Here is a 25,305-nt window from a genome sequence, read left to right on the forward strand (position 1 = left end):
ACCTGAGAAGCTTAATTTTTTTTTTTTTTTTTTTTTTTGGAGGACAGCTACCAACAGAGCGAATTAATGTTGAACTTAAAGGTCATTAAAAGGTTCTTTAGTAAGGTGTGTCATAGCTGAATAGAAGTTACTAAACTGCAGAAGAAATTTTTTTTTTCAAACTGCTGTACATATTTTTCCAATGTGATTTTCTTTTAACTCTATGGGATTAGAGAGTATATTTTCTCTATATATTCTAATGTAAGTAGTGCAGTACTCTTGGAATTGAATAAATTTTAAATATTATTTTCAAATTTTTTTCAAACATTTGTCAGCTCTAGTTGATGGCTACAGTTGAAGAATAATGGATTGCTTTCAGCGTTGTGAATGGTGTTTTTCAGAAAGTGGATGTTAGAAGCATTGAAATTCAAATTGCAGGCTCCTCATAGCAAGAAGCACCTTTCTCTCAATGGGTTGTTTGTGTTTTGGGTTTTTTTAAGTAGCCCACTGTAATCTTTAATCCTGCAGAACAGGGATTCATTGCTGTGGACACAAAACTCAGGCACATTTGTATATTTATTATGTAAGTAAGGAGAATTTTAAAAGAAGCATATTCTTATAGTCTACTATGTGAATAATGTTTGTATTACAAAAACAAAAGTAAGGAAGGATGTTTTACTTTCTTTACTGTCAGAGGCTTCTGTTAAGGAGAATGAGGTGGCTGGCTGAGGAAATATCCCAAACAGACTGTGAAAATGCTTACTTTTGCGTAGGACCTTCCTCTGTTTGTGCATGCTAATGCATTATCCTGGGACTTTGGGCGTCAAATGGCAGCTTCACCCACCTCAGAGCATTTCCCATATTGGCATTTACTATGCACTCTTCTTGCCAATTAGCTCTACCCTACGCAAGCCCCTTTATTACTTTCAAAGTTCTTTTGCTAACTCAATTCTTCAGCCTCTGTTACACTGTGAAAGGCCCTGAAGGGCTGACGTCTGTCTTTTGCCTGTGTGACTAAAACAGGATTTGTGCTAGAGAACCTTAACATGTGGCTTAAGTAAGAGAATATTCCATCAATAACCACTTTTTTCCATTTTGGTATTCTATTTTCAATCTCCATGGCTGAATCAGTGCTAAAGCTTTTACAAAATCTGCCTGGCAGTATAATTTATGATTAGACCTGAGGGGTGAAGGCTAGCTCAGCAGTGTATTTCACATAAACAAGTGCTTAGAGTTGTGGGAAAGGCAATTTCTCTGGCACACAGGCAGTGTAGGACATTTTCAAAGCCTAGACACAAGACAACGCAAAAGAATATGAAAGGAGGGAATATTTCATGCTCTGACTTGTAATTTTAATTGTTTTGGGGTTTTTGTTGTTCTCACATGCCAAGTTAGCAGCAAAAGCTTGCTATTCTTTTACCTGCATTTTGAGGATCTTGTATAATGCGTCTAAATCCAGCTTCCTGAAAAGAAATGCTTGCTTTTGGACTGTCTGAATTCTTTTAGGAAGAGAAACTACTTTTTTGTCTCAGCAGCGTGGTGTAGTAAGTGGTTTAAACCCAAATCCATGTCAGATACTTTTTTGACAGGTTTGAAATCTAAAATATGGCTGACTGTGCTCCTTCCTATAAAGTATTCTGGGGAGTGGGTTGAACAGGTTAAATCCAGGTTTTTCAGGATCGACTGTAAACTCTCACACAACTTTCAAATCTATATTCAGTATTGTTAGATTAGGTTTAAAACCTATTTTGTCAGTAATGAGTACATTCATTTTCCCCATGAAGAATAGGAATACTTGGTTGTCTGATTGTCCTGGACAATTCTCAAGATAAGCATGGACCAAAAGGAACATTCTGCTAAGTTTATGTGTCCTTCCCTCTCTGACCTCTAATTTTTTTTTGTTGAAATATGTTGCTGGAGGTTATTTCCTTAGAATTTCAATTCTTGAATCAAACTTCTGGGCATCTGATTTAGAATATGGTAGGACTTCCAAACTACCCAGGAAATATTATCACAATAGCAAAATCTTGTCATGACAAAATGCATCTGCTAATGAGTAATTAGTACTGAAAATAAACAGCAGTTGAACTGAATACATCATTACCCATGTGGAACTGGAACCATATGATGAACACATTTTAAATCTCTATTTTGTCCAAATAGGCCATGAAATATCTACTTCAGACTCTTGAACTGAAGTAATTTTTTCTTATCCCTTTACTTCTCCATCTAACACTTTCAAAGGACTTTGTTTTCAGCTCACATTAACACAATGGGGTTTTAGGTTGAAAATACCTGGGAAACTTAGTTCAGATGTTTTACAAAAAAATTTTGAGTTTTGTCTCACATAGATTTTTATTGTGTGTTTCACAACTGAGTCCATAAATAAATTTGCACAGTCTGCAATTTAATCAAGTCTAATCTTTCCCCAGCACTCACAGGAACTGCCAGTGATACAAACATTTAGGAATTCTAATTGTATATACAGTGTTACCTAAATCCTTTCATCTCTCTCAGAGAAATTCTTTCCTGTCTGTTACCTGGAAACCAAATTACTGAAGTTCGTATCTGCTGTTCCTGAAGAGAAAAAGGAAAATGTAATTTTTTTTTTTTAAACTACAATTTTATTAGTGCACTTCTTATTAATTGATGGGAACTGAGTCTTGTTGCTTTCTTTACTGTGTGTACCTATAGATATCTTACAGATGTACCTTATTTTTCTATGTGATACACACTTGCAACATTTTTAAACTAAATATTTATTGCAATTGGAGTGTTTAATATATACGTTAACACTGATTACCGATTATAATCTGTAATCTGCAAGGACACATTTGGTGTTCAGGATTAGTATACCCAACTCACATGAGTGAGTGTAAAGGTGTTTTCAATTAAGCATGTAATATTAAAGGTACTCAGCACCCGACAGTCTAGAAAGAGATGGAGTTTCTCAAAAAGTGCATTCCATCTCTGAGGAGCTCAGAGAAACCTTCACCAAAGGCCTCCTGTCATTAATCCTATGCTGGGAAGTCATATCTGATGTTCTGATTTCAAAAGCATCTTGCAATAAAATCAATATATTGAAGATAAGAACAACAGTCTGGAACAAAGTAGATTGCTGGAACTGGATAAGTAAACCAACTGGAAGCCCATTCTTTGAGAGCTTACTTGGACAGTGTGTGCATATTTAGTTTTTTTAATGTGCATCTGTAGCTGTAGTTTCTAACTGTTGAGCTCCCATGAGGAAATGAGCTCTGAGACAGGACTTGGAGGATAGTCATGGTAGATGAGGTCAGGAAAAGACCTCAGGCCAAAAAAGCCCTGAACGCAGCACAAGAGGAATGTGATGCAATAATCTTTGATTCTTGCTGCAGACTGCTCAGTGTGTGGTGGGGTTTTTGTTGCTTTTCCTTTTTTTCCCAAGTACACAAGTCTAACCTGTCAGCTGGTGTGATGAATGGTGCTAGTCTGTAGCTGGAGAGTGGTGTGGCAAGCCCTTCCCTGCTTCAGGACACTTCATGCTGTAGATCTGTGATGCAGACTCAGCTCTGTCCAGAAGGACTGTGGGGCAGGGAGAGGCCACAGCCAGACTTGTCTCTCTGTGAAATAAGGAGTGACCTGCAGGGACTCATTTGGAAAGCTGAGTTGTGCATGTCTTTCTGCATTCTCAGGATAATCAGCAGCTTCACGATTACAATTAGCATCCTTGCTCCAAGCCCATGGCATGAGGAAAGCTGTTCTCCCCAGGTCTCTCTGAAACTTTGGGGGGTTTTGCCTAGCACTCTCCGAGGGGTGTTTTGGGGACCACAGGCTTCTTGTGTGACTCCGGCTGCTCACAGCAGCCCAACTGCTCAGTGTCAGAGCCAAACAAAGGCTGGGCTGTTCAGTGCAGGGGCAGATGTGCTGCTTCTCAGGCCACATGCTGCAACACTTTTCAAACACAAGCGTTGCAGCTGGGAGCTGGATCACCCTATCCCTTTTTTGAGGTGGGTTTAAATGCTTATTTATTTATTTATTTAAACTGCAAGGATTGCCAGAATTTGGCATTATGGTGGGGTTGGCAGGCTGTTGTGAATGAAAAAATAGGAAGAGAACTCTTCAAAACTTTGTCTGGAGTGTAGTGTTTGAGAATGGGTGTAGTTGTAATGTCGAGTAAAGGAGGAAGAACTTTCAGTGAAAACAGAAGAATTATTTTTCTAGTTTTAATCTTGAAGTGGGTGGGCTGCCCCTGGATACAATTGGACCAGTGTGATTGAACTACAGAAAAATAAGAGTGATTGCATAAAACTATATTGTTTTCCAACCAACAGATACAAGCTAAACAATAAATATGAGATCTTTGTGGATAATATACTGCACACCAGCCTATGAGTCACTGAAGCATTGCTAAAGTGAAATCATTCCAGCATGTGACTTGACTTGTGACTGTGAATGAAGAAATATCAATAGTTTTGACATGTTTTCTGAAAGAAGCTTCTTTTTCTAGGGGCCCCAATCAGTGGGGAGATTTAAGCAATTGTTATGTCACACTGTAACTTTTGTAATAATGTCCTTCAACTTGTGATGGTGAAGGCCTTTATCTGAAAAGAAGTGGGAGGTCTTGGTCTTGCTTTCATCCCCGCTGCTCCCTGGGGTGTGGTCATGCCGCCTTCCTACTGCCAGCTGGGGTGCTTTTCATCTTCACTAGGAGCCAGTTCTGCTTGCTCACTGGGAAAATGCCTGTGTGCTTCCCTCCTGGTTTTCTTTCCTACCCTTCTCTTCCGGATTAACTTTTTGCTGGACTGTCAGATTCAGTCACCTCATGGAGGAATCCAGTGGCTACCACAATGGTAAAGAGAAGAAGGAAAATATTTCAGGGAATGGGAAGAAAAGGATGATGTTTGGTCTCCTGCTAGGCTAGCTTCACTGTAGCATCTAAGTTCACTCTTTGCAATGTATATGTGGACATTGTAAAGTACTGATTCAGAACAAGGAACAAGGGAGCTTTAAGAATGCTGTCATGAAGAGTTTTAAATGTAAGGAAATGCCAGACTTGAGGGTACTTGGTGCAAAATAAATTCTGTACCCTTCTAGGTGCTTTCCATCTGTTACTGTTAACACCCATTTGCTATCACTGAGTAAGCTGGTTGGGGTGCCTCCTGGAGAGACCTTATCTGTTTTGTGTATTAGCAAATTCTGTCTCTCTGAACCAGACTGTCAATCTTCTTCCAGCTCACTTCATTCCTTCAGCCCACCCAGAGTCTAGATGTGGTGTGGCTGTTGTTATTTTTTTTGTGTGTGCTTGGTGTGTTCTTTTTTTGGGATTAGTTTGTAAAGTTCTTTCACTGTTTCTTTCTAAAGCATCCCCCCAGCATGGCCCTTTGCATAGCTCAGCCACTGGCAGGAGAGGGAAAAGCACTCTCTGTCTTCAGCTTTGATTTCATCCCTGATCTGACATGGTGCACAGCTGATTGAAATCACATATTGTCCCCTAGGGAAGGTGACTGCTTTGCTAGTCTGGTCAGGACTCCAGCTTGACAGAAAGGTATGCAAAGTGAGGATGCAGACTATGGCGATTCAAGTCACTGGGCAAACTTATGAAAGGCTTCCAGCTGCCAAATCAGGGTAGATGTGCACCCCTCTGTGTCATGAACCATCTGATGGAGTAGAAGATTTTATCCACTCTTACGAAGTTTTTTTCTTGAAGAAAAGGTCACCAAAAGCTTTTAATGCTGAAAAATGTATCTTCTTTTTCTAGAACATATAAATTGTTTGGCTGAAACTTGTGCAAAAAAATTCAGCCTCAGGCAGGCATCTGCTGTGGAAAGTCTCAGCCCAAACTGCTATTTTGGCAAAGTTGTAAGCAATGAAAATACATTTTAAGAGTGGAAAGTGTTGAACAATCTCTGTACTAAGGCAGAACTTACATTTTGGTGCATAAAGGGAACCTGTGATGGAGTTTGAGGCTGAACTGCAACAACTTTCATTCCCCTTTCCTGCAAGGGGATGCCCTTACCCAACTTGAAATTCTCTAACAAGCAACTGCGTCAATTGAACATTTTTCTAACACTTACATTGTTACTTTATGCAGCCTTAGCTGTTACCAAAGGGAATGTGGAGAAGCTCTGAGCTAACATATCTAAAACTTGAGAAAAAAGTAACCTTGGATTGTGATGGCATACAAAGGTTTTCTTGCAGGTTCCTGCAGCGCAGTGCAAATGTCGTCAGGAAGCCAAGCAGTAGATTTTGTTACAGGACCTAGTTTTATAATTAGTTCTGGATCATTTTGAGCGTATGCATCACCTGGGCTGGAAGTTACTGCAAACCCCCTTGGGTGTCTTGCATCTGCATCCCAGAGGAGGTGTTCAAGAAACACAGCAACTGCCCTGCACATCCTGTTTTGATTTGGTTGATTTATTGTCCTGTAATTTATAGACTGGCCATGTGAAGGGCATGAATCTCGAGTTTGACTGATTGCACTGTAAAAGAAGGCTCTTTTCAGTTCACCCTGAAATTCTTACCACATTTCTGTCCAGCCATTCAAGCTTGCCCCAGCCACAGCTGCTTTCATAGCTCTTGCTGAAACTTGAAACTGGAAGAAAGGTAGAGAAAATCGTTATACAGATTTTTTTGGTGGTAAGCCTACCCAGAATTTTTTCTGTTCTATTATGTTTTCTTATGGCTCTATTTAGTACTGCAGTTATTTTTACAACTACCCTAATAGGCTTCTGTTTTGTGTTTAAGGTCAAAATTGTTTGTTGGACAAAACATTAATCTATGAAGGGTTTATGCACTGATTGTGAACTAGAACTCTATTTCTAGGGTCCTAGTTATATCACTTCAGTTAATATCATATCTAGTACTTTATATGAATTCAGGCTTCTTGTATCTTCCCTCCCATCACATTTTTAAGACCTCTGGCTATTCTTGTTGCTGTCCTCTGATCTCTTTTGTCATGTCTACATATTTTGCTGAAATGTAAATCAAAAAGCTGGATGCATTCAAAGTGCGTGTAATCACCACTTTCTGTGTTTTGGTAGGAGTACTAACACATCTTTGAATTAGAACATTCTGGTTTTGCTTTTGTCATCTTGTCATTCTTTTGGCTCCTACTCAGTTGTGACCCATTTTACATTTACTTCCTTTTCTATAGTACTGCTAGCTGTTCTTCAGTCTGTACTTATATACCTAACTTCTCTTTCTTGCTGTGTGCCCTGATTGAATGTTGTCTTTTTTGATTTCATGCTACTTTATGTTGTACTTTCAGGAAATAACTAAGTAGAGTTCTGCTGTGTCTGCTCCAATTGTTTTTAAAAAATAAAAACGTCATTCACCATCCCCTTTCTGACAGGGAGAAAATGGAACAGTTTTGATGTAGGGTTCATTCTGATCCCATCCCCCTGCCAGACCCCCCTTGCCCCACTCCCACCCCCCTCTTTTTTTTCCATTGGCAGAAAAATTCCAGATCTCTCTTTCTGCAATTCTCTGGACATCTGAGCACATACATACATTCTTGAGATATAGCAAAAGATTATCTCCTTCTCATGTACTATTTCTATCTGAGAAAGCAGCATAGCTCTTTCAAAGTGCATCAGTATCCTATGAGCCCTTTTCCTTATCCTCAGTTAATCTCATTGGTGTAAGTTAATTCATAGCCCTTGATATACACCAAGGCTTCAAGTTCATTGTGTTTATGATATGCAGTCACTATAGGCAGATCCAATTACTGACTTCTATTTCAATAAATTAAATTCTTCTACATGAATGCCTCTTGAATTTCTCTACTAAAGATCATGCCTGCCATACAGTGAAAGGTTGTAAGGGTTACCTTTGATTTAATCAGTTTTAGCTTACTCTGTTTTTTTAATTGTCTTTTTGAAATGCAGTTTTGGAAAGCCCCTAATTGTTTGTATTTTTTGATAGCTGCTTGGTGGACTTAGTGTAAACTACTGTCTGAGCTCACAATATGGCAACATAGCACAAGAGTTTTTTTGACATACGTAGTCTTCTAGCGTTAACAGTGTATGTAGGCAATGTGAATATGATGTAAGCATGGGTTTTAACTGTGAAGAGAAAGAACAAGCAGCCCTGCTTTTTGGAGAGGGTTGGTGCTCAGCCGTGTTGGCTTCAAAACACTGAAGTCAGGATGTGTCAGATATGCATTCATTCTCAACTAAGTTTCTCCATTACCTGTTTTCTTTAAGAAGCTGTTTCCCAGTGATTTCACATTGCATGTTTATTCTTCTGAACTTTTAAAAGGTCACTCATCATTTCAAGGGCTCTCTCCGATGATTAGTAATGCGAGTCTCACTTCCTGAATACCAGCCGATCTAAGTGAAAACATAGTAACTGAGTCACTTTGTTATTTTGTTTCCAAGATTACAGTTGTAGATACCTGTTAAGTGTCCAAAGAAGCTTTTATTCCTGTGGTCAAATAGCAAGGCAGGCCTCATGGAAGTGATGAGTTCATAAACTGTTGGCAATTAAGTTAAAAATTTTTAATTAATCTGAATATTTACAACATCCTGTGAAGTCTTTCTCTGCAGGAGGAAAAAAAAAAATCTATGCAAACATATTTACCATTTTAAAAGTTTTGCTGTAGTCGAGAAGTCTGATATGTCTACAGCCTTGGTGTTGTGTATTACTTTCTTCTGGGAACTGAATTCAGACAATGTCACTAACCAGAGGGATTTGTGTCTTAATATTCTGGTGGGTACATGAAAGCATTTTACCAGTTCAAAGATCAGTATCATAGTCTGTATTTGTTTTGTGTTTAAGTCACGTTTTTTTAACTAGGAGCTAAATAATATTACACATGAATATATCTATATATCTGGAGAATATATCTAACAATTTTTTTCAAAGTAAAACCAAATACACAACCCCATCACTCCACCTCAGAGAGCATTGCCTGAATTTTGTTGTTGGAAACAAATGGGCCTCAATTTCTTGCTTTCATGGCAGGGGGAAAAAGTGGGTGGAATGTATTCTCCTTTTTCTGTCTAGCTTTTACAGAACATCAGTTTGACAGCATCCATAACACTTTATGTGTATTGGAATAACAGTTTCTCCTTGAGAAACTGTGGTAGAGCATGACTTTGAATTAATTTTGATGTGTTTTAGTATTGTCAGACTTAAAAATCTGTTCTATGCTTAATTTTATCAAATTAAACATGAATATTTTTTTAAAACTATGTTCTTTGTATGCTACCTCACTTCATCAACCAAAGTGTAGTATATTCTTACAATCACATGCTTTTCAAAAATGTGCAGTATCCCCAGTTTTTCACTATTAATGCAAACACAACTTACATCTACCAAGACAGAGATGGAGAAAAGGCAAATTGAGGTTTTCTCTGTTAATTGTTTGCATCCTTCATTTGTCTTATAAAGGAATTGCTTGTTCATGCACGGTAAGTGTACATAAGTACACTGCCAACAAACCTAAATGAATGCTTTTTTCCTCTGCTGTCTTAGAAAGCAGATGAGGAAATGGACAAGTCATCATTATTTTTCTCAGTGCAGTGCTGCTAGACGCTTGTTTTTGGATGGTTTCAAAACCAAGCTTAGGGTAATTCCAGCTTTCTGAGCACTATTAGTATTTGCTCATCATGATCTTCAGGACATGACTCTGCAGAGTGAAGGGAATCTTCTGTTAACCCTAGCAGCTCTTGAAAGCTATGATCCCTCAGTTACAAGACTTTCAATGGTAGCTTTAGGAAACTGGATTACTTGAACTTTGATTGCAGGATGATGTATCCAGATTTAGCATAACGCAAGTTGTCTTCAGCAGCGTTCTTCTGTGCATTTTTTCATTGTATTTTCAGGAGGCAAAATATAATTTAAATTGCACAGAGGGATCACTGCCTGCTTGAAGACTCTTCTTGGTCGTCTCCTCCCAAAGAAATAGTATTTTAAACTTTGGCGTTTAACATGTCATTCTAAAGAAACAGTCCATTAAAAGGTTAGACTTACTTCCATAATCTCATGTTCCTCATGATTTTAAGGGAATTGCTTATAAGAGTTCATAGGTTTCCTGTTTCTTGGTCTTAGTTGAGTAAGGGTTGATTCTTTTACCCTCCAGCACTACATTCTTCAATATTGAAATGTTACTGCTGTTTGATAAATTTCAGTCTTTTATATTAAACTTCTTATTACAACTTCCCCAAGAGTTTTTAAAGGTTAAGCAGTGACTGACCATTCTTTTGCACACATTTAAATTATCTGCCATTCTTTTACAGCTTCTTATAAAATTCAGCATCACTTTTCCTAGGTCATCATTTAACATTTGTATTACAAGACTTCTGGTAACGTCACTTTTTGTGCTGGTGAGTGCTGAAAAGAATCTGTAAGATGCTAGGACACCTTCTTGTGTCAGACCTTCCCCAGCTCAGGCAGACTTTATTTTTGCTCCAGTGTTGTCAAGATGTGGTGGTGCTGCTGAGCTGGCCTGCTGGGTGTTCTTGGGGAATGGCACAGGCTTTCTGAGTTGGCTGTAAGCAGCGAGAGTCTTGGAGTATGAACGAGCTATCAGTCTCCACACAGGCACAGTAGAATGTCCAACTTTCCTATTGTTCCTCTTCATATTGTAGCACACTGTTATTGTCTCTGATTACAGTAAAACTGCACTGACCTTCCCTTATGCATGCAGCTTTCCTGTACAGGTTATTGTAACAGCCTGTGTTTTCATTCCCATAGTGTGCTTTGTTCCACCATGCTCTTCCTCTCACCAGCTGGTTCCTATTTATTTATTTTCTTTTAAACTGTATTTGCATAAAGAAATGGATGTTTTACTGTTGCTTTGCTTCCTCACCACTTGCAACTGCTCCAGATTTATTTTTAGTATTTCACCTTATCTCTTCCTTGCATTTGCTTGTGGTTTAAGTACTTTCTGCTTATTGTTTCTTTTTATAGCTTCCTGTGAAAAAAAAACCCCTTAAACAAAAATATGAGTTTGAAAACAAGGGAGAGGATTGTTTTACTAGGTATGACTGTGACCAGCATACTAATTTTACATTTCAGACACACACATCTGATCTAACCTAACCTGTCATGTTTGTTTGTTTGTTTGACAACAAACCAACCAACTAGACCATTTGTATATGATCTTGTTGTAACAGGTCATAAAAAAGCCAAAATTTGGTACACAGAAGTTTTTCCACATTTGGGGAAAGGAGCTATGTGCATTTTTGTTCTTTCAGCATATTTTATTGCAGTTTCTACTGTTTAAAGCCCTCTTGCATACAAGACAGTGTCTGTGGAATACAGAGGATTGGGGTGTGCACATCCTGCAAGTGGTATTTGGTTCCAGTGCAGTGCTACTGTACAATTTCTGCAGTTTCTTATTTCAGCCTGCAGCTGGGAGACAAGCTACTGAGCATATTCTAGGTAAAAGGACTAAGACTCTTGAGAATTTTTCTGATAATTTGTTAAACACCCTGCAGTGAATACTGATGCTCTTCTTTTGTAACTCTCTGTATTTTGTAAAAGCATTGGAGAGTTCAATACCGCTACAAGGTCACACTGCCAAGGTCATGATCATGATGAGCAAATACACATACTGCTTATAGGGCAGGAATCGCCCTAAGTTTGGTTTTGAAACTGTACAAAAATAAGTAATGTTAATAAACACCATACTAAGAAAGAAGAATAAAAAATGATAACTTTGCCATCTAATATCTTCTGCTTTCTATGTTCCCTTTCACTAAATAGGATAGCAGATTTTGATTGTAGTAAAAAAGGAACAAAGTAGTTCTTTCCTTTTTTTGGAAAAAACATGCACAGTAAACAAATGTGAGTGTTCTTGAAGCCAATGACACACACCTTGAACACAGAGGAACACAACTGCCACCATTTGTGGCATCTCCTGCACCAATTTGTCTCTTCCAGTCCAGAGAAAATGGAATTTTCCGCGAATTTTGGTGAAAGATAAGCAATTTTTTCTTGTGCTCTATCCAGAATTACCCAGACAGCATTGTAAAATAATGCTGCAAAACAGGCATCACCTGCTGTGCAGATGACACCAGCAACAAAGCCAGTGGTGACAGCTTCACCATCAAAGACTGGTACATGCTGAGTTTTTCCAAACACAAAGGCAAGCAGCTGATGTGGATCTCAGCCCTACGAGAACCTGCAAGGGCACAGAGCACAAATTGCAGATGCGAGAAGACAGCCTGCTGCCAGGAGGCTGCTGCAGCACTGCTGGCAGCTCTGACCTGGCTGTGCACATGTACCAACTGGCCTTTGGGCGCATCCCCAGGACCATCTGCTTGAAGAGCCTCTCACTTCTGTCTTACAACAAAGCCTTCTTTCTAGGAGAGCTACTGAGGAATCTAGATTTTGCAACAGCAGTTACATCATCTCAAGCAAATTGGTATTTTCACAGCTCAATTCAGATGAGATCATTACCCAAATGATGAGTCAGTCCCGTTAAATCTTTTGTTCTGGCTGTGCTGCAAATAGACCAGGCTGCACCAAAAAGCTTTGAGAGCTTTTTTCTGTTACTCCTGCCATTGTGAAAGCCCAGGGAAAAAGTGATCACACAAGCAAGGACTCAGACGCTTCATTCAGCCTTGTTGAGTTTTGGTTTTTACCTTGGTAATTTCTGGTTTACCCTAGTAAAGTGAATGCAGTGTACACCAACCAGTGTATTTTTGGAATTTATCCTATGCAAAACACCAGATGGATGAATTAAATTGTAAAAGGTAAACAATATCCCAAAAGAAACAATCCCTTATTTTTACTAAAGATGGCATTCACTGAACACAGATTAATGAATTTTATTTCCTGTTTCCTGTAGAATTGTATTCTCTGACATAAAGATAAAAAGGGGAGCCTGTTGTGCCATTTTGGCACAAGAGATGACAAGCTGATGATCTGCAAGTGTTGTAGACACTGCTCATCCAACGGTGCTTGGAGACTTGCAGGGCACTGGATGTGCATTGAAGCTGGTTTTCTTCCTGTATGATTTATTCAGTGGATTGTGGAATTTGTTACAGTTTTAGGTTTTTTTCTTAGAGCTGTGAGATGATAACTTTTGAAGTTTACCTTTAATGTAAGTATTTTTACTGGTTAACTATAAATAAAATAAGAATTTTATCATCCTTAATCTTTTATCTGTCCAAATAGATAAATCTCCTGATTTGACTTTTATTTGGGAAGAATGTAGTTATTTCATAAGGATATAATGTTTCCAAGATTTTTTGTTACATATATATATATATATACACACAAGAGAAAACTTCAGCTGTGTCAGATAGCAAAGCAAGATTTTACACATTGTTGGAGATCTGAAGTTTAATAATGGGTAGCAGTCATTGGAAAACATTTCAGTACATTAGGCAATGCTTCACTAGAAAAAAACTTCAAAAATTCCCCCCCAGCCTGTTTTATAGATTATAGTGTTGGTCTTTCTGCCTGCATGTTTTTGTCGTCTCTATGTTTAAGTAGTTTATTTTGATTTGTTTTCTTTATTTTCTCTCCCTTGATGCTTTGGACATGTCATAACTCTGTTGCTCAAAAGTGAGAGAACATTGGGCTAAGCATCTTGGAAAAAAACCAAGCAAACCAAAAACCAGAGAAAATATGGTTTGTTCAATATTCTGGTTTGGCTAAAATGGTTTTGCTTCTTTGATTGCATTATCTGAACTTTTAATTCTGCAATCTTAACATAACCAAATAGACAAACACTGGCAAAAGAGTATGTCTTGTTCACCTGAGATAAAAGTAAATACTCAAGTAGGAAGTTTGTTCCAGGTTGGGGATTCTGAGTAAAATTCTGATAAGTTTAAGTGCATGTCTAGTCTGAATGACCATATTTTTTTTCAACTTTTTATGTGCTATTAATGATTTATTCAAATTTAATTATTTTTGCCTCTGATGAAATAAGTTTGTTTTTAGGAGAGCATTTATTAGGAAACAGAAGAAAAAATTTACCATTTGCAACCACTTGTTTTGAAGAACCAGTTAATGCTAGTAATAGTCATTATCAACATACAGAATGCAGTGAGTGCACTGTTTAGAATTGGTTTGAAACAGCAGTTTCCATGATGGACAGTTAATGAAGCTGTTTCTTGTACCATACTTTTAATTTCGCCATGAAGTTCTATGCTTACATAGAACTTGAAGTGCTACAAGGAGATCTAATAGATAATGTTATATGTAAAGATAATTTTCAGAATTCAGTTAAATGTTTGAAACTTACAGAGCAGACGGATTTCCATAACGCTTGTAGTACGCGGGGACTTTTTTCTTAGTGATAGCTATCTGTCTATGCCTTGGGAGATCTTCAGATATGCAGGTTTGATTTTGATTCATTTGCATTTCCCAATGGGAAAGACATAATGAAGAACTTTCCACCTTTTGGCAACAGTACAATCCGACGTCACCCTCCCACTAGTCTGTAGACTGCATTTGCTTTCAAAAGCATTAATGTTGCTGAAAACTGAAAGCAACTAACCAACCCAGTACACAAAAAGGTGGTCTGCTGTGAAGGAAGTCCACTCCCTACAACCTAGTGGGACCTGTGAATATCTGTAGCTTCATCCTCTTCAATGAGGTACATATATGGGAAATCATCCCCTAAAGATGTTACAAGTAAATTTATGTTCTTCTCTGAAGTACGAGTGGGAAAAGCTAGTCATAGAGGTAAGTGTGTTTCTTTGGAGGTGAATTTCTTTGCAGCTATTGTGCAATGTTGCTGTGGGAATTGCCTATTTCAGCAGTGAATACTGTAGGAAAAAATCACAGTTTAACTAAGCCATTTCTCAGTGAGCAGGAAATCAAAGTCACTATTGGAAATGTGACCATGTCCACGGTCCGCCTTTGTGGAGAAGGAAAAGTACATCAGCATGTGGTGTGTCAGGGCTAGAAATTCAAAGTGACGCAGGAATAGCTGAGGTTTGTGTTCAAAGGATGACAAGAAAAGTGTTTGGCACGGTGCGTGACTCTGCAGAGTATATTAAATCCACAAAGTTTTAGGGTTTCTAGTGGCAGCATCTAGGTTCAGTTCCCAGTATTGCTGCAGATTTTGTTACATGAGTGAGGAACATCTCATCCGGAGGACTGGGATGGTTATTTATACCTTCTTCCTTTTGTTTTGCGTGTGTATTTATATGGCAGTAAGGTGGATCATTACCAGACCTATATGCATATCCCCACACAGGTCCAGTTTTAGTTTGCACCATTAAGTGCTTCTGTGACACAAACCACATGATATCAGAGACAGAGGCATCACAGCATTTTCAGAGAAAGTCAAGCCGAGAAAGATGCACTTTTTTCCCCCTCTACAAACATTCATTTTCGTGGTTGTACACATTTTAAGGACAGAAAAGGACTGTTAACATTATCTAGTCTAGCAAGTCAAATTGAAATAAAACAAGCCAGAATTTTGCACATGGCTCAGCTTCTTGCAGTATCTCCAATCTTGGCTTTAGAATTAAACCCAGTTGCTGAAATAAATCATCTGTTTATTTTTGCTTCTTGCTCTAAAATGGGGTTTCCAGAATTTCAGTTATTAGTCTAGATTTTTCCAAGCTCTTTGCAGTGAGCTTCCATTTTAGAGATCCCAACTGAACACAACATTCCTGTAATTATTGATAAATGAAATATGCAGTACTGAAAATATTTCAGTTCTTCTCTCTTTGGCCACAGTCAAGAGGTTATCCATTCATAACAACTAAAGCTCATATTCAGCAGATGTGCACACAGATATGCCAGTTTCTGAGTACATTGCCTTTTCCTGGATAAGGGGTTTCTCGTGCACTCTTTTCAAGTTTACTATTATATATGGTGCCTAGATACTTCAGACATCCTTGCCAGTATAGAAACATGGCAACTCTGATCCATGACAACCCTTTTCAGTTACTTGAGCTACCACTGGTTCTCCTCAGTTCAAGTACAATGAAAAGTCACAGTAAAGGTGTTCCTGTAATGTACACAAGTTTTATGCATTACTGTCCTGAGCTGCTTGTCTGTATTGATTATTTCTGAAGAATGTTTTACTTTCAGTTTGCATTAAGAAGAAGAAAAATGATTACATACATTTTGAGACAAGAAAGGTTCTCCATCTGAACACTCACTGGTATCGTAGCAGGTAGCTTGCTGTGCAAAGATGCTGTTATGCCAAAAGTTTGTTCTTTCCTTGCTGTGTGAGTGTTACACATCATGAACCTGGGAGCAGTCGATACCTGTGAGGTGTCTTTCTCTTTAGTGGCATTCTGGAAGGACTGACGTACAAGATTGTTTACAGGCATTTGCAGTGAGTAACAGTGCAAACACCTCTGGGTCCTTCCGCTCTCAAAGGTCAGTCCTCGGGTCTACAGCCTCAGATGTTGTCTCAGCTGAAGAATGACCCACCTCTGGCTGTTCAGACAGGCTGCAGAGCCATAACCTTTGTGGTTGCTCTGCTAACAGAGCCACAAATGTGAAAGGAGATACTGCAATGGCTTCCTTTTGGGAATTAACTGAAGTGATGTTTTCCTTGATTCAAGGAACCAAGGCTGTTTGCAGGGCTGTCTGCTTTGGCAAGGGCAAATGAAGAGCCCAATATGGTATCCCATGTTGGCCTAACTTCAATAGGCACATCCCATAGGTCCTTTCTCTTAAGCTTGTTTGTCTAAAACAGCTTCTCTTCCCTCCAGTTTGAGAGGCTGTTCCTTCCTAAACAATCCTCAGATCTTTGATCTGCTGTGTTTGTTAGGCTTTTCCTGAGCTAGTATTGTCTTTTTAGTAAGCAATTCCCTAGTTTGCTGAGAAGTGTCACAACTGAGTCATTCTTTCCTTTCCTGCCTGTTTTTCTCACTAGTCTCATATTACACAATAACCAACATATTAGTATAATAAATATCTTAATACAATATTAATAAATTATTAAGAGTAGTTCCAAATCTGTCACAATGAACTCATGGGAGTGAACTGTTTTTTACAACAAGCACAGATTCCAAGTGTTTTTGTTCTGATGCTCTAGCTTATGCATACACTATTAAATATTTAAATAGCCATAGTCTGGCTCCCTTTTAAAGTAAAAATCCTTTGTATAAAAATAGCAAGGATTTGTTACTACCAAATATTAGTAGTTCCTTCCTTCTGACTTCCCATTTTCCTCCTAACCTCCTTTTTTTTTCTGATCAGACTCCTTTAGAAGCTGTAGTTAGGAGTTGTAAGAAGTAATCACAACACAATGAATATTTGAGTCTGCTTGACAGGTGTGATAATGTAGGTAACCAAAAAAGGGGGCTTCAGCTGAGACTTTTGAAGATTAAGACTTCAGTGAGCTAGTGAGAAATCAAAGTAGGAAAGGAAACTCATGATTCTGCTCCCAGTTGGTAAATTCCTGAGCAGTTAGACTATCACTAATTGTAGCCAAGATTGCTCCCTTAGTGATGATTTTTGATGTGATGTGTAGTTTTCTCCTGAGAAGCAGCAATAGAAATACTACACATTAGCTTTTCTTAACATTGTAGGCTTTAATAAATTTTGGAATTACAGAGGATTTCAAGTAAATTTTCAAAACACAATGTAATGGCTGCAGAGTTAAGGAATTTTGTAAGTCAATAAATACAGAGCAATGGAACAAATCTCCAGCTTGAGAGGTTGTGGTTCAGAGGCAATGATGGAAATCTGAGTTAGCTTGATCCCTTCTTAGTGGGGGCGGGCAATAAGCAAAGTTTTGTCTGGATAAGGAAAGAGGGAAATGAATTCTGTGTTTAAACCTCCCCTGCAGTTGGTCTGAAAATTTGGAAACTTTCATTCTTGTAGTGATTTCTCAGTGATGTATTGACCCCATTAAAGTCAGTGGGAGTTTTGCCATGGCTTTTAATGAGGTCAGAAAAAGAATAGTACATTTCAACTGCTCTTTTTCTAAAAGTTGGAAAGAAGTTTTATATTTGTTTCTTTTACAGTGATGTATTCTAGAAACAAATCCACCTGTAATTAGATGGCATACTCCACATCATTTGCAAGATGGAATGGGATAAACATCATGTCTAGCTTCAGGAGACCAACAGTCACTGTCAGAATTCTTTTATTTTGTTCTATATATTTATTTTTCACTTATTGTTGTACATAATATTTGGGCACATGAGGGATAGTTTAATTTAAATTTTACATCTACATTCCTTTGGTAGGGAGAGGCTGAAGTAAACAGGGCAGTTCAAAGGACAGACAAGGAAATAGAAATTTGATTAGCATACTTCGGTGAGTTTTGGCTACTTTGAAAAATATTTTAGTTTTCCATTTCACATCTTACATTGTGCCAGCAGGAACATCATCATAAGTCTACATTCCTTCCATTACCAGTGAAATTAATCTGCTTAGTCTGATGTGTTTTCAACCACCTGCCACAATAATGCACTCATTAATATACCCGTGCAGGTTTAGAATGGTCAAATATTCATGAGATATGCAAATGTTCACTCTAATTCAAAAGTAGAGACTTATCAAAACTTTGCTCTTTGTTCTTCAACTAAAAAGGTCTGCTCTGGAATGTTGTTTAGGTAGGCAATAATTTGATGAAAATACGTAGGTCAATGGAGAATCCTTTGCTTATTCTCTGCTATTTGTCTGAAGTTGTGCAACCACTTCAGCTTTAAAGAACCTTCTCCTGTTTTGTTATCTGACACTGAGTGTTTTTGATGACTTTGAAATGTGTTATATTTAAAAAAACAAAGGAAAGACACAATGAAGTGTCCTTCCCTCTTTTTGGTCCAGGTGCTTCCTGTGGTGAGTATACAGTGCTTATCAGAAACCAGTGCCAGCAGAGCCCCTTGTGGTCTGCACAGAGAGCCTGCACCAAACTTTTTGGGACAGCTGGTCTTTCCTTAAGTGCTAATCCTTGTCCCTGTTCTCTTGTGACAGAGGAATGTGATGATTGTACCTTTTCTTACGTTTGCAAGTCACCTCTAATTGTGTGGGGTAGAAATGCAGAGGTGCACCTTTCTATCTCCTGAGAAATGCTGCTTGGTATCCACTCCACTACTTTGAAGACTGATGGGATGTTGGCAGAAACCTGCCATCTCCTCCTGAACAGCAGTTCCTGTAAGAATGGTGAGAGGACCAAGTGGGAGGAGAATTTTATTTACCAACATTTATCACTTATCCAGGAAATGAACCATATCTAGTGCTCATACCACACAGTCTTAAGTGCCGTCCCTCTTACCTCAGTGGTTTGATGGCTGCCTCATTCTGCCAGGCAGGGTGAGCTCACAATTGAATAGTTTGCTTGTCCAATAACACCTAAGGATGGAAGCTTCTTATAAGTGGGAGCTCCTGTCAACCTGAGTGGGGGTCAGCTTGAGGTAATTGAGTCTTAGTGTGTGAGCCTCTTTCTGTTTGTTTTAAATAGTGGGTCAACACCAACACAAATAGGAGCCACTTCCACTCTCATAGTTCAAAGCATATTGAGAGAGTTTATAACTGCTAATGAACAACATTCCAGAGAAAGCAGTACCCAAGCTTCCAAGATTTGCACATTTTGGGTTATGAGATGCTCAAGCTTGTGTATTGTAAACAAGGTTTAGAAACTCCTCCATGTAGTTGTACTTTGGACCCCAACAAACTTTAGAAGAAAATGTCTAACTGTGCTTGGATTTATTTTATAAACTGGGATGGCTTCAGCAGTCTGTGTGGCCTTCCATTCAGCTGTTTGCTTAAGCCAAGCCAAAAGCCACTTATCTAAAGATGATTTATTCTCACTCTTGAGCTGACAGAACTGGGCTGGAAAGGGCAAAAGCTGAATCATAAGCCGCTGACTTTAGTCAAATCGTAAGGGGAGCATGAAGGACTGGTCATAACATTGTTCTGCAAGGTACTTGTGGTGCTCTTGTACACTGCTTGTGGGATACCTTTTTAAAATAAACAGCTGTGGTATGTGATTGACTCAGATTTGAACTTTGCAGCTGTTCTTTTCTATCTGGCTGGTATGCCAAAGCAAAACCCTGCAGCTCAACATCTTTAAAATCAAAACCTTAATTCAAATATTATAATTTGGATCAGCTTCTCACTTTCTGGTTTTGGCAGTAAGCAAAATGGAGGCAATTTTGTTTCTTTATCTAGTTCAGAAAAATAGATGTTGTTTATGTACTTTGAATATAGACGTACTGTGTAGTAAAAGGCAACAGTTGAGTAGTCCTAGCTAGAGATGTGAAAGTATGACTGGAGCCAGTGTATCTGGCTGTCAAAATTGAATCTGAAGAGAAAGAAAGTTTTAGCAATGTTTTACGTTGGTTTGATTGGTTAGATTAAAACAGCCAAAAGAATTTTGCGTTTGAGAACTCTTATTCTCTTTGGATGTTTTGAGGATCTGATGTTTTCGTTGACATCTATTCACCATGTTAGACATCACTTAATGCAGTGAGCATGAGCAGGGTTCTGGTAGCCAGGTAAATGAAGCTGAAGGTTTAGTTTTGACCCATCCAAGAGCTGTGCTGTCGAGACAAGGAATGTGGATTAAATGGTGGGCCAGAATGGCACTGCCAAGACCCTCGTGCTGCCATGGTGTGTGGCTCAAATGAGCACTTGCTGTGCAGGGCTGTTTCCAAGCATGGATGGCCTCCTTCCACACCAGTGTTGTTGAATGTAACAGTAAAAATAGGGGGAGGCCCAAATGAGTACGGGGTGAGGCTACTTTTTGTAATCTGCTTCTTCAGCGAGAATTACTTTGAATGAGTTAATACCAAAAGATTTTTGGGTTAAAGAACCACTGTGTATTTTGAATTTGGGTTGTCAAAGCAAATATTTTGACAGTCGGTCAGAAGTGGATACTGAGTGGCATGCCGTGAAGAACATACGGTTCTGTCATGGAAAAAACTTGTTGAGGGATGGGAAACTGAGAGGAGGAATAAACAGCTAGTTTTCAGCCTTGCAAGGGCCTGGTTTGAGTTTCTGCTGAGCAAAAATAATAAAAAAAAAAGCAGGGGGTGAGCAGAGAGAAGCTTCATGAAGCACAGTTGTTTAGCACAGCCTGTAGCTGGAAAGGCTTCCATGTATAGCACAGACATATTGTTGGAGCTGCATGAGAAATGGTTAGGTTCATTGCGAAAGCCACAGAGGGGAGGAGGTTGTTGGAAGGAGAAGAGGGAAGAGGTTCTTGGGGAGAAAATGTTAACTACATAAATGTGACTGAACTGGAACTTGTCTTCAGTACTTAATCGACAATCTTTCTTCACTAAGTCTCAGAAAGAAATGCCTCTGCCCCTCCTCTGGGCTCACCATCCTACTGTATATGTTTTTGTCTGCCTGACAAAAATGACTTGTAGGTGAATGGTACTCTCATTTCAGCACCTCACTAGTGCAACAAAAAGCTTATGCAGAAGTTCTCCCGTGGATAAGGGTACATTGGCATGTGTATTGGCTCTTGGTATGTTTTGCACCAGAATAAAGCACTCGTTACCTCAGAAAAGCTGAATTGTACAGATTTTATTCAAAACTAGAGTATTTTCAGTTGAGCTGTAGTTCTCAATGACATCTACTACCTAACTTTTAGATGCTGCAAAGTTTCCCTTAGCTGCACAACAGGGAAGTGAACTCCTGAGATTTGACATGACCTCCATGTCAGCTTAGACCGGCTATTTTGCTCATGCAGTGACTTTTCTGGAGATACTGTCTTAAAATCTTCCTGTGATTTATTGTGCTTACATTTCAGTTGGGAAAGAACCCCATGGTCTTTTCTTCTAGTACAGCATCACATGTTTGTTATCAGTGATACGTTTTTATGGCTGCCAGTGTTCATCTAGAATTTCCACCTACCTAAGTAAATACGAACTTTGTTTTCATCTGTGTTCCATAAACGGTGTTTTATATTCAGCAGTACAGAGTCAGCAGTAACAGCCATTATGGGTGTTCAGCTCTTATGTCCCTTCCACCTCACTGAAAAGCCTTGAATTACAAAGATGAGGAGTTCATATGGGTGCAATTCTTGCAGAAAAATACAGATTTGAGAGCTTTTTGGAGCATCTTTCAGAAAAATAAAGATATTTTCAATTAAATTCTCTTTAATCACATAGATGACATCAGAAGAATGTAGATTTGTAGTGGACATTTCCTACATTCCAATCATTATTTGAAGTGGAACTACTGGGCAACTTAAGTTTCTTTGGCAGGCTGACACTTCAGCTCTCTGTTATTACAAAGGGTGTATTCAAGTCATTAGTACATCAGGTTGCTTGAAAACTTAATGCTCACTGCCCTCCCGCCCCCCCAAAAAAAAGGAAATTAGTGGAACTGTTTTCCCAGTATGACTAAAAGCCCTTTTTTAAGGCAATGCCAAAACGCTGAACTACAGGAGACAAATTCTGTTATTGCCACATCAGCTTTAAGCCTCTTACACCGAAAGAATCTGCAGATCTAGGTGATTCACTACAACTAGTACAGGGGGGAGTAGAAATTGCTGGATGAAATGTTGAATGTGTGAAGCTGTGTGTGTGTGTTTCATTTTGCATTCAGTGGGACTAATACTTAACCACCCAACTCAGAACTCCTAAGAAATTAAATACCAACCCCATGACAGATCTAAAAACAATAGTGGAGATTACTCTTTTTCTGGCTTCTGGTGACTGCAGCAGCCCAGCAGTGAGGTCCAGATCTGGTTCTTGACTCTTGCCTCCAGTTCAATGTCAGTATTTGGGGTTTTGTGAAGAAGACTTGGAAGTGGTACATTTTCATCATGGAGGGGGTAACATGAGGGCATTTCCTGCTCCCACTCTGCCTTCAGGCAACACAGTTTCAGTTCAAGAGCAGAGGCGTGTGCAATGACCTGTTTGTTATTTTGAGGCCAATATTTGGATAGGAGTTGGAAGTATAGTGATCTCTGCCTCTTGTACTAAGATAAGTGTAACTCTGGGAATGTCATCAGCCACTGTTGAAAGGCACTGCTATGGCTTGGGGAAAGCCCTGGGGAGCATTTTGCTGCAGTCAACAGGGCTGTGGAAGAGGGGAATTGAGGGGAGTTAGGAAGCTCAAGGCTGACCAGCAACCCCTCTCACTGCGGCTTTTGGCCACTTGGCAGTCGCTTTTCCACAGATTCCTGTTTACAATGGCATAAGTCACCAGAAGCTGCCAGTGTTGGATGAGTTCAGGATGCAGTTCATGATGAGGTGTGTGACATACTTGCAGGCAGATTGTTTTCCTGAAACACTGGTGCAAACCTTGATCCCAAACCCAGGGAGGCACCACTCCTCGCAAAATCCAGGCTTCAAAGGGGTCACCACATCACAGGGTGAGCTGTCTGCAACTGTAATCTTGTTCACCTCCTCTTGAGGCGGGGTTGGCTAAGGTGCAGTCAGCAGAAACCCGGAAGGTTGGAACAAGGTTTCTTCGTTGCCCCTTGCACCTAGGTGCCCACAGCGTGTGGAGCTGTCTTCAGCCTCCGTCCCAAAGGCGGGCTGTGCTGCCTCCCCAAAGTGAAGGCAGGAGCTGCACATCTGTGAAACTGCTTAAACGTGTCCAAACATTTTGCTGGGTGACTGCCAGCACCCTTGGTAATTTGGACCAGAAGAAGATGATGGGGGTGTGGTGGTAGGAGTGGGTGGGACCGCTGGGTGTGTTACTCAGACCTTTGCTCACAAAGTGTTTGACAAACAGCCACCGTGGGATAGGGCACAGCAGATACTGTAAGTATTGGCAGTGGGGGGAGATTAATGACTCCCCTGTAACAAATCAGGGAGGTTTCCGGCAGGCTCTGTTTGACCAGCCCTTGTTAGAGCTTTGTATGTTGATGTAAATCTGCACCAGATCTTGGTTTGTTGTGGGGATGGAAATGACTTTTTTCTTACTGCTGATGTGTTTTCTCTTTTCTTGTAGGTGTGTGATGTCGAACAGTGGGCAGTCCTTGTAGCCACCCCCACCAGCCAGCAGTGTCATGTGCCAGTATGAATATTAAGAAAGAAAAGCATACTTCATAGCTCATCATCCCCAAAAGAAAAAAGGAGGAACTAAACAGAGAGAACAAATGATTGCACTGCTTTCAAAACTTGGGGCTGTTCACTTTTTCTCCTGAGAAGCTTCATCTCAGCCTTTGTGAGAGAGTTGAGTAAATAGAGCAGCCACAGTGATTTTCTTAGGGTCCTTTTTTCCTTTTTTAATTTAATTTTTTCTCTCTTGTGCCTGGATTTTAAGAGTACTGCACTGATCACAAGCCCTGGACATCAATATGTGTCATGTCATTGTAACGTGTCGGTCGATGCTGTGGACTCTCCTGAGTATCGTGGTGGCTTTCGCAGAGCTCGTTGCCTTCATGAGTGCAGACTGGCTGATTGGCAAAGCAAAGCCTTCAAGCTCCGAGGATGTGGACAACAGAACGGGGGGGTCGCAGGAGCCCTACCACCCAACACTGGGCATCTACGGGCGCTGCACCAGGATCTCCCACATGCAGTTCTCTAGACGAGACACACTTTGTGGTCCTTACGCTGAAAACTTCAGTGAGATTGCCAGTGGGTTCTGGCAGGCAACTGCAATTTTCCTAGCCATGGGAATCATGATTCTCTGCACCGTGGCATTTGTGTCTGTCTTTACTATGTGTGTGCAGAGTATTATGAAGAAAAGCATTTTTAATGTCTGTGGGCTACTACAAGGGATTGCAGGTATGTGCACTTTGAGAGCAACTAAAATTTTTATTTTGGGGGTAATTCAGATGAAGAAATACAACAGTTCTGGCCTGCCTGCAGGCAGACTGCATTAGGCAGACCCAAAGCAGTTCTATATGCTGGTGTTTATTCAAACGTAACTGAAATTTATAGCTACACAGCGTGTAATACATTGACATTGGCAGCAGAATTGCAGCCTGATGTGTGCCAAAATGAACTGACCAGCATTGCTTTTGTTTGCTGTTCATTTTTTTCCTCTGTTTGAGTTTCTTTCAGTTACAAAAGCTTCTCTCCTTTGCTACCAGCAGAGAACAAAGTTAATACTCATATTTAAGGCAGTCTATCTCCCTCTCAATACTTTAGTAATTTTTCCATGGACTGAAGGCAGTTCCCTCAGTGTCTCAGAGGCTTCACGACTGTGGTGAGAGTAAATACCACCCCAGGGCTAAGAACTGGTTGAAGTCACACACCCAGTTCCTCCAGCATTTCATGCTAAGCAGCCTCGTTCAAAGCTGTGAGTTTAACAAGTGATGCCTTGAGATAAACCTTCCCTTTAGCCAGCTTATTGTTCAGCTGCAGTTACATAGCCCAGTGAGCTTGTCTTTTCACTATCCAAGGGTCAGCTGTGCTTTGCCTGAAAAGATGATTTTGTTCTAGAGATTTGGTGTTTCTGCTTAAACCCGTAGATTTTACAGAGATTAAATGATTTAGTAAACCAACCCTGAACAGCCTTAGTTAGAGAAATATTCATTTTTCTGTACTTGCCAGT

At 39.6% G+C, this 25,305-nt stretch overlaps 1 protein-coding gene across 6 annotated transcripts in view; it reads left to right on the forward strand.

Moving 5' to 3' along the window:
* The window catches only part of LHFPL2 (LHFPL tetraspan subfamily member 2), a 117,745-nt gene that overhangs the window by 79,074 nt on the left and 13,366 nt on the right, over positions 1 to 25,305 (forward strand). For 4 of the 6 annotated variants that reach the window (XM_048290515.1, XM_048290517.1, XM_048290518.1 and 1 more), the window contains one exon: positions 23,755 to 24,533. In XM_048290515.1, the coding sequence (XP_048146472.1) occupies positions 24,104 to 24,533 (430 nt within the window). In that variant the 5' untranslated portion in view covers positions 23,755 to 24,103. Of the gene's footprint in view, positions 1 to 3,890; positions 3,966 to 23,542; positions 23,565 to 23,754; positions 24,534 to 25,305 lie in introns of those variants that run through there. The other 2 variants (XM_048290520.1, XM_048290521.1) reach the window with 2 other exon arrangements.

The sequence above is a fragment of the Corvus hawaiiensis genome, chromosome Z (genome assembly GCF_020740725.1).
Source record: "Corvus hawaiiensis isolate bCorHaw1 chromosome Z, bCorHaw1.pri.cur, whole genome shotgun sequence".
Lineage (NCBI taxonomy): Eukaryota > Metazoa > Chordata > Aves > Passeriformes > Corvidae > Corvus > Corvus hawaiiensis.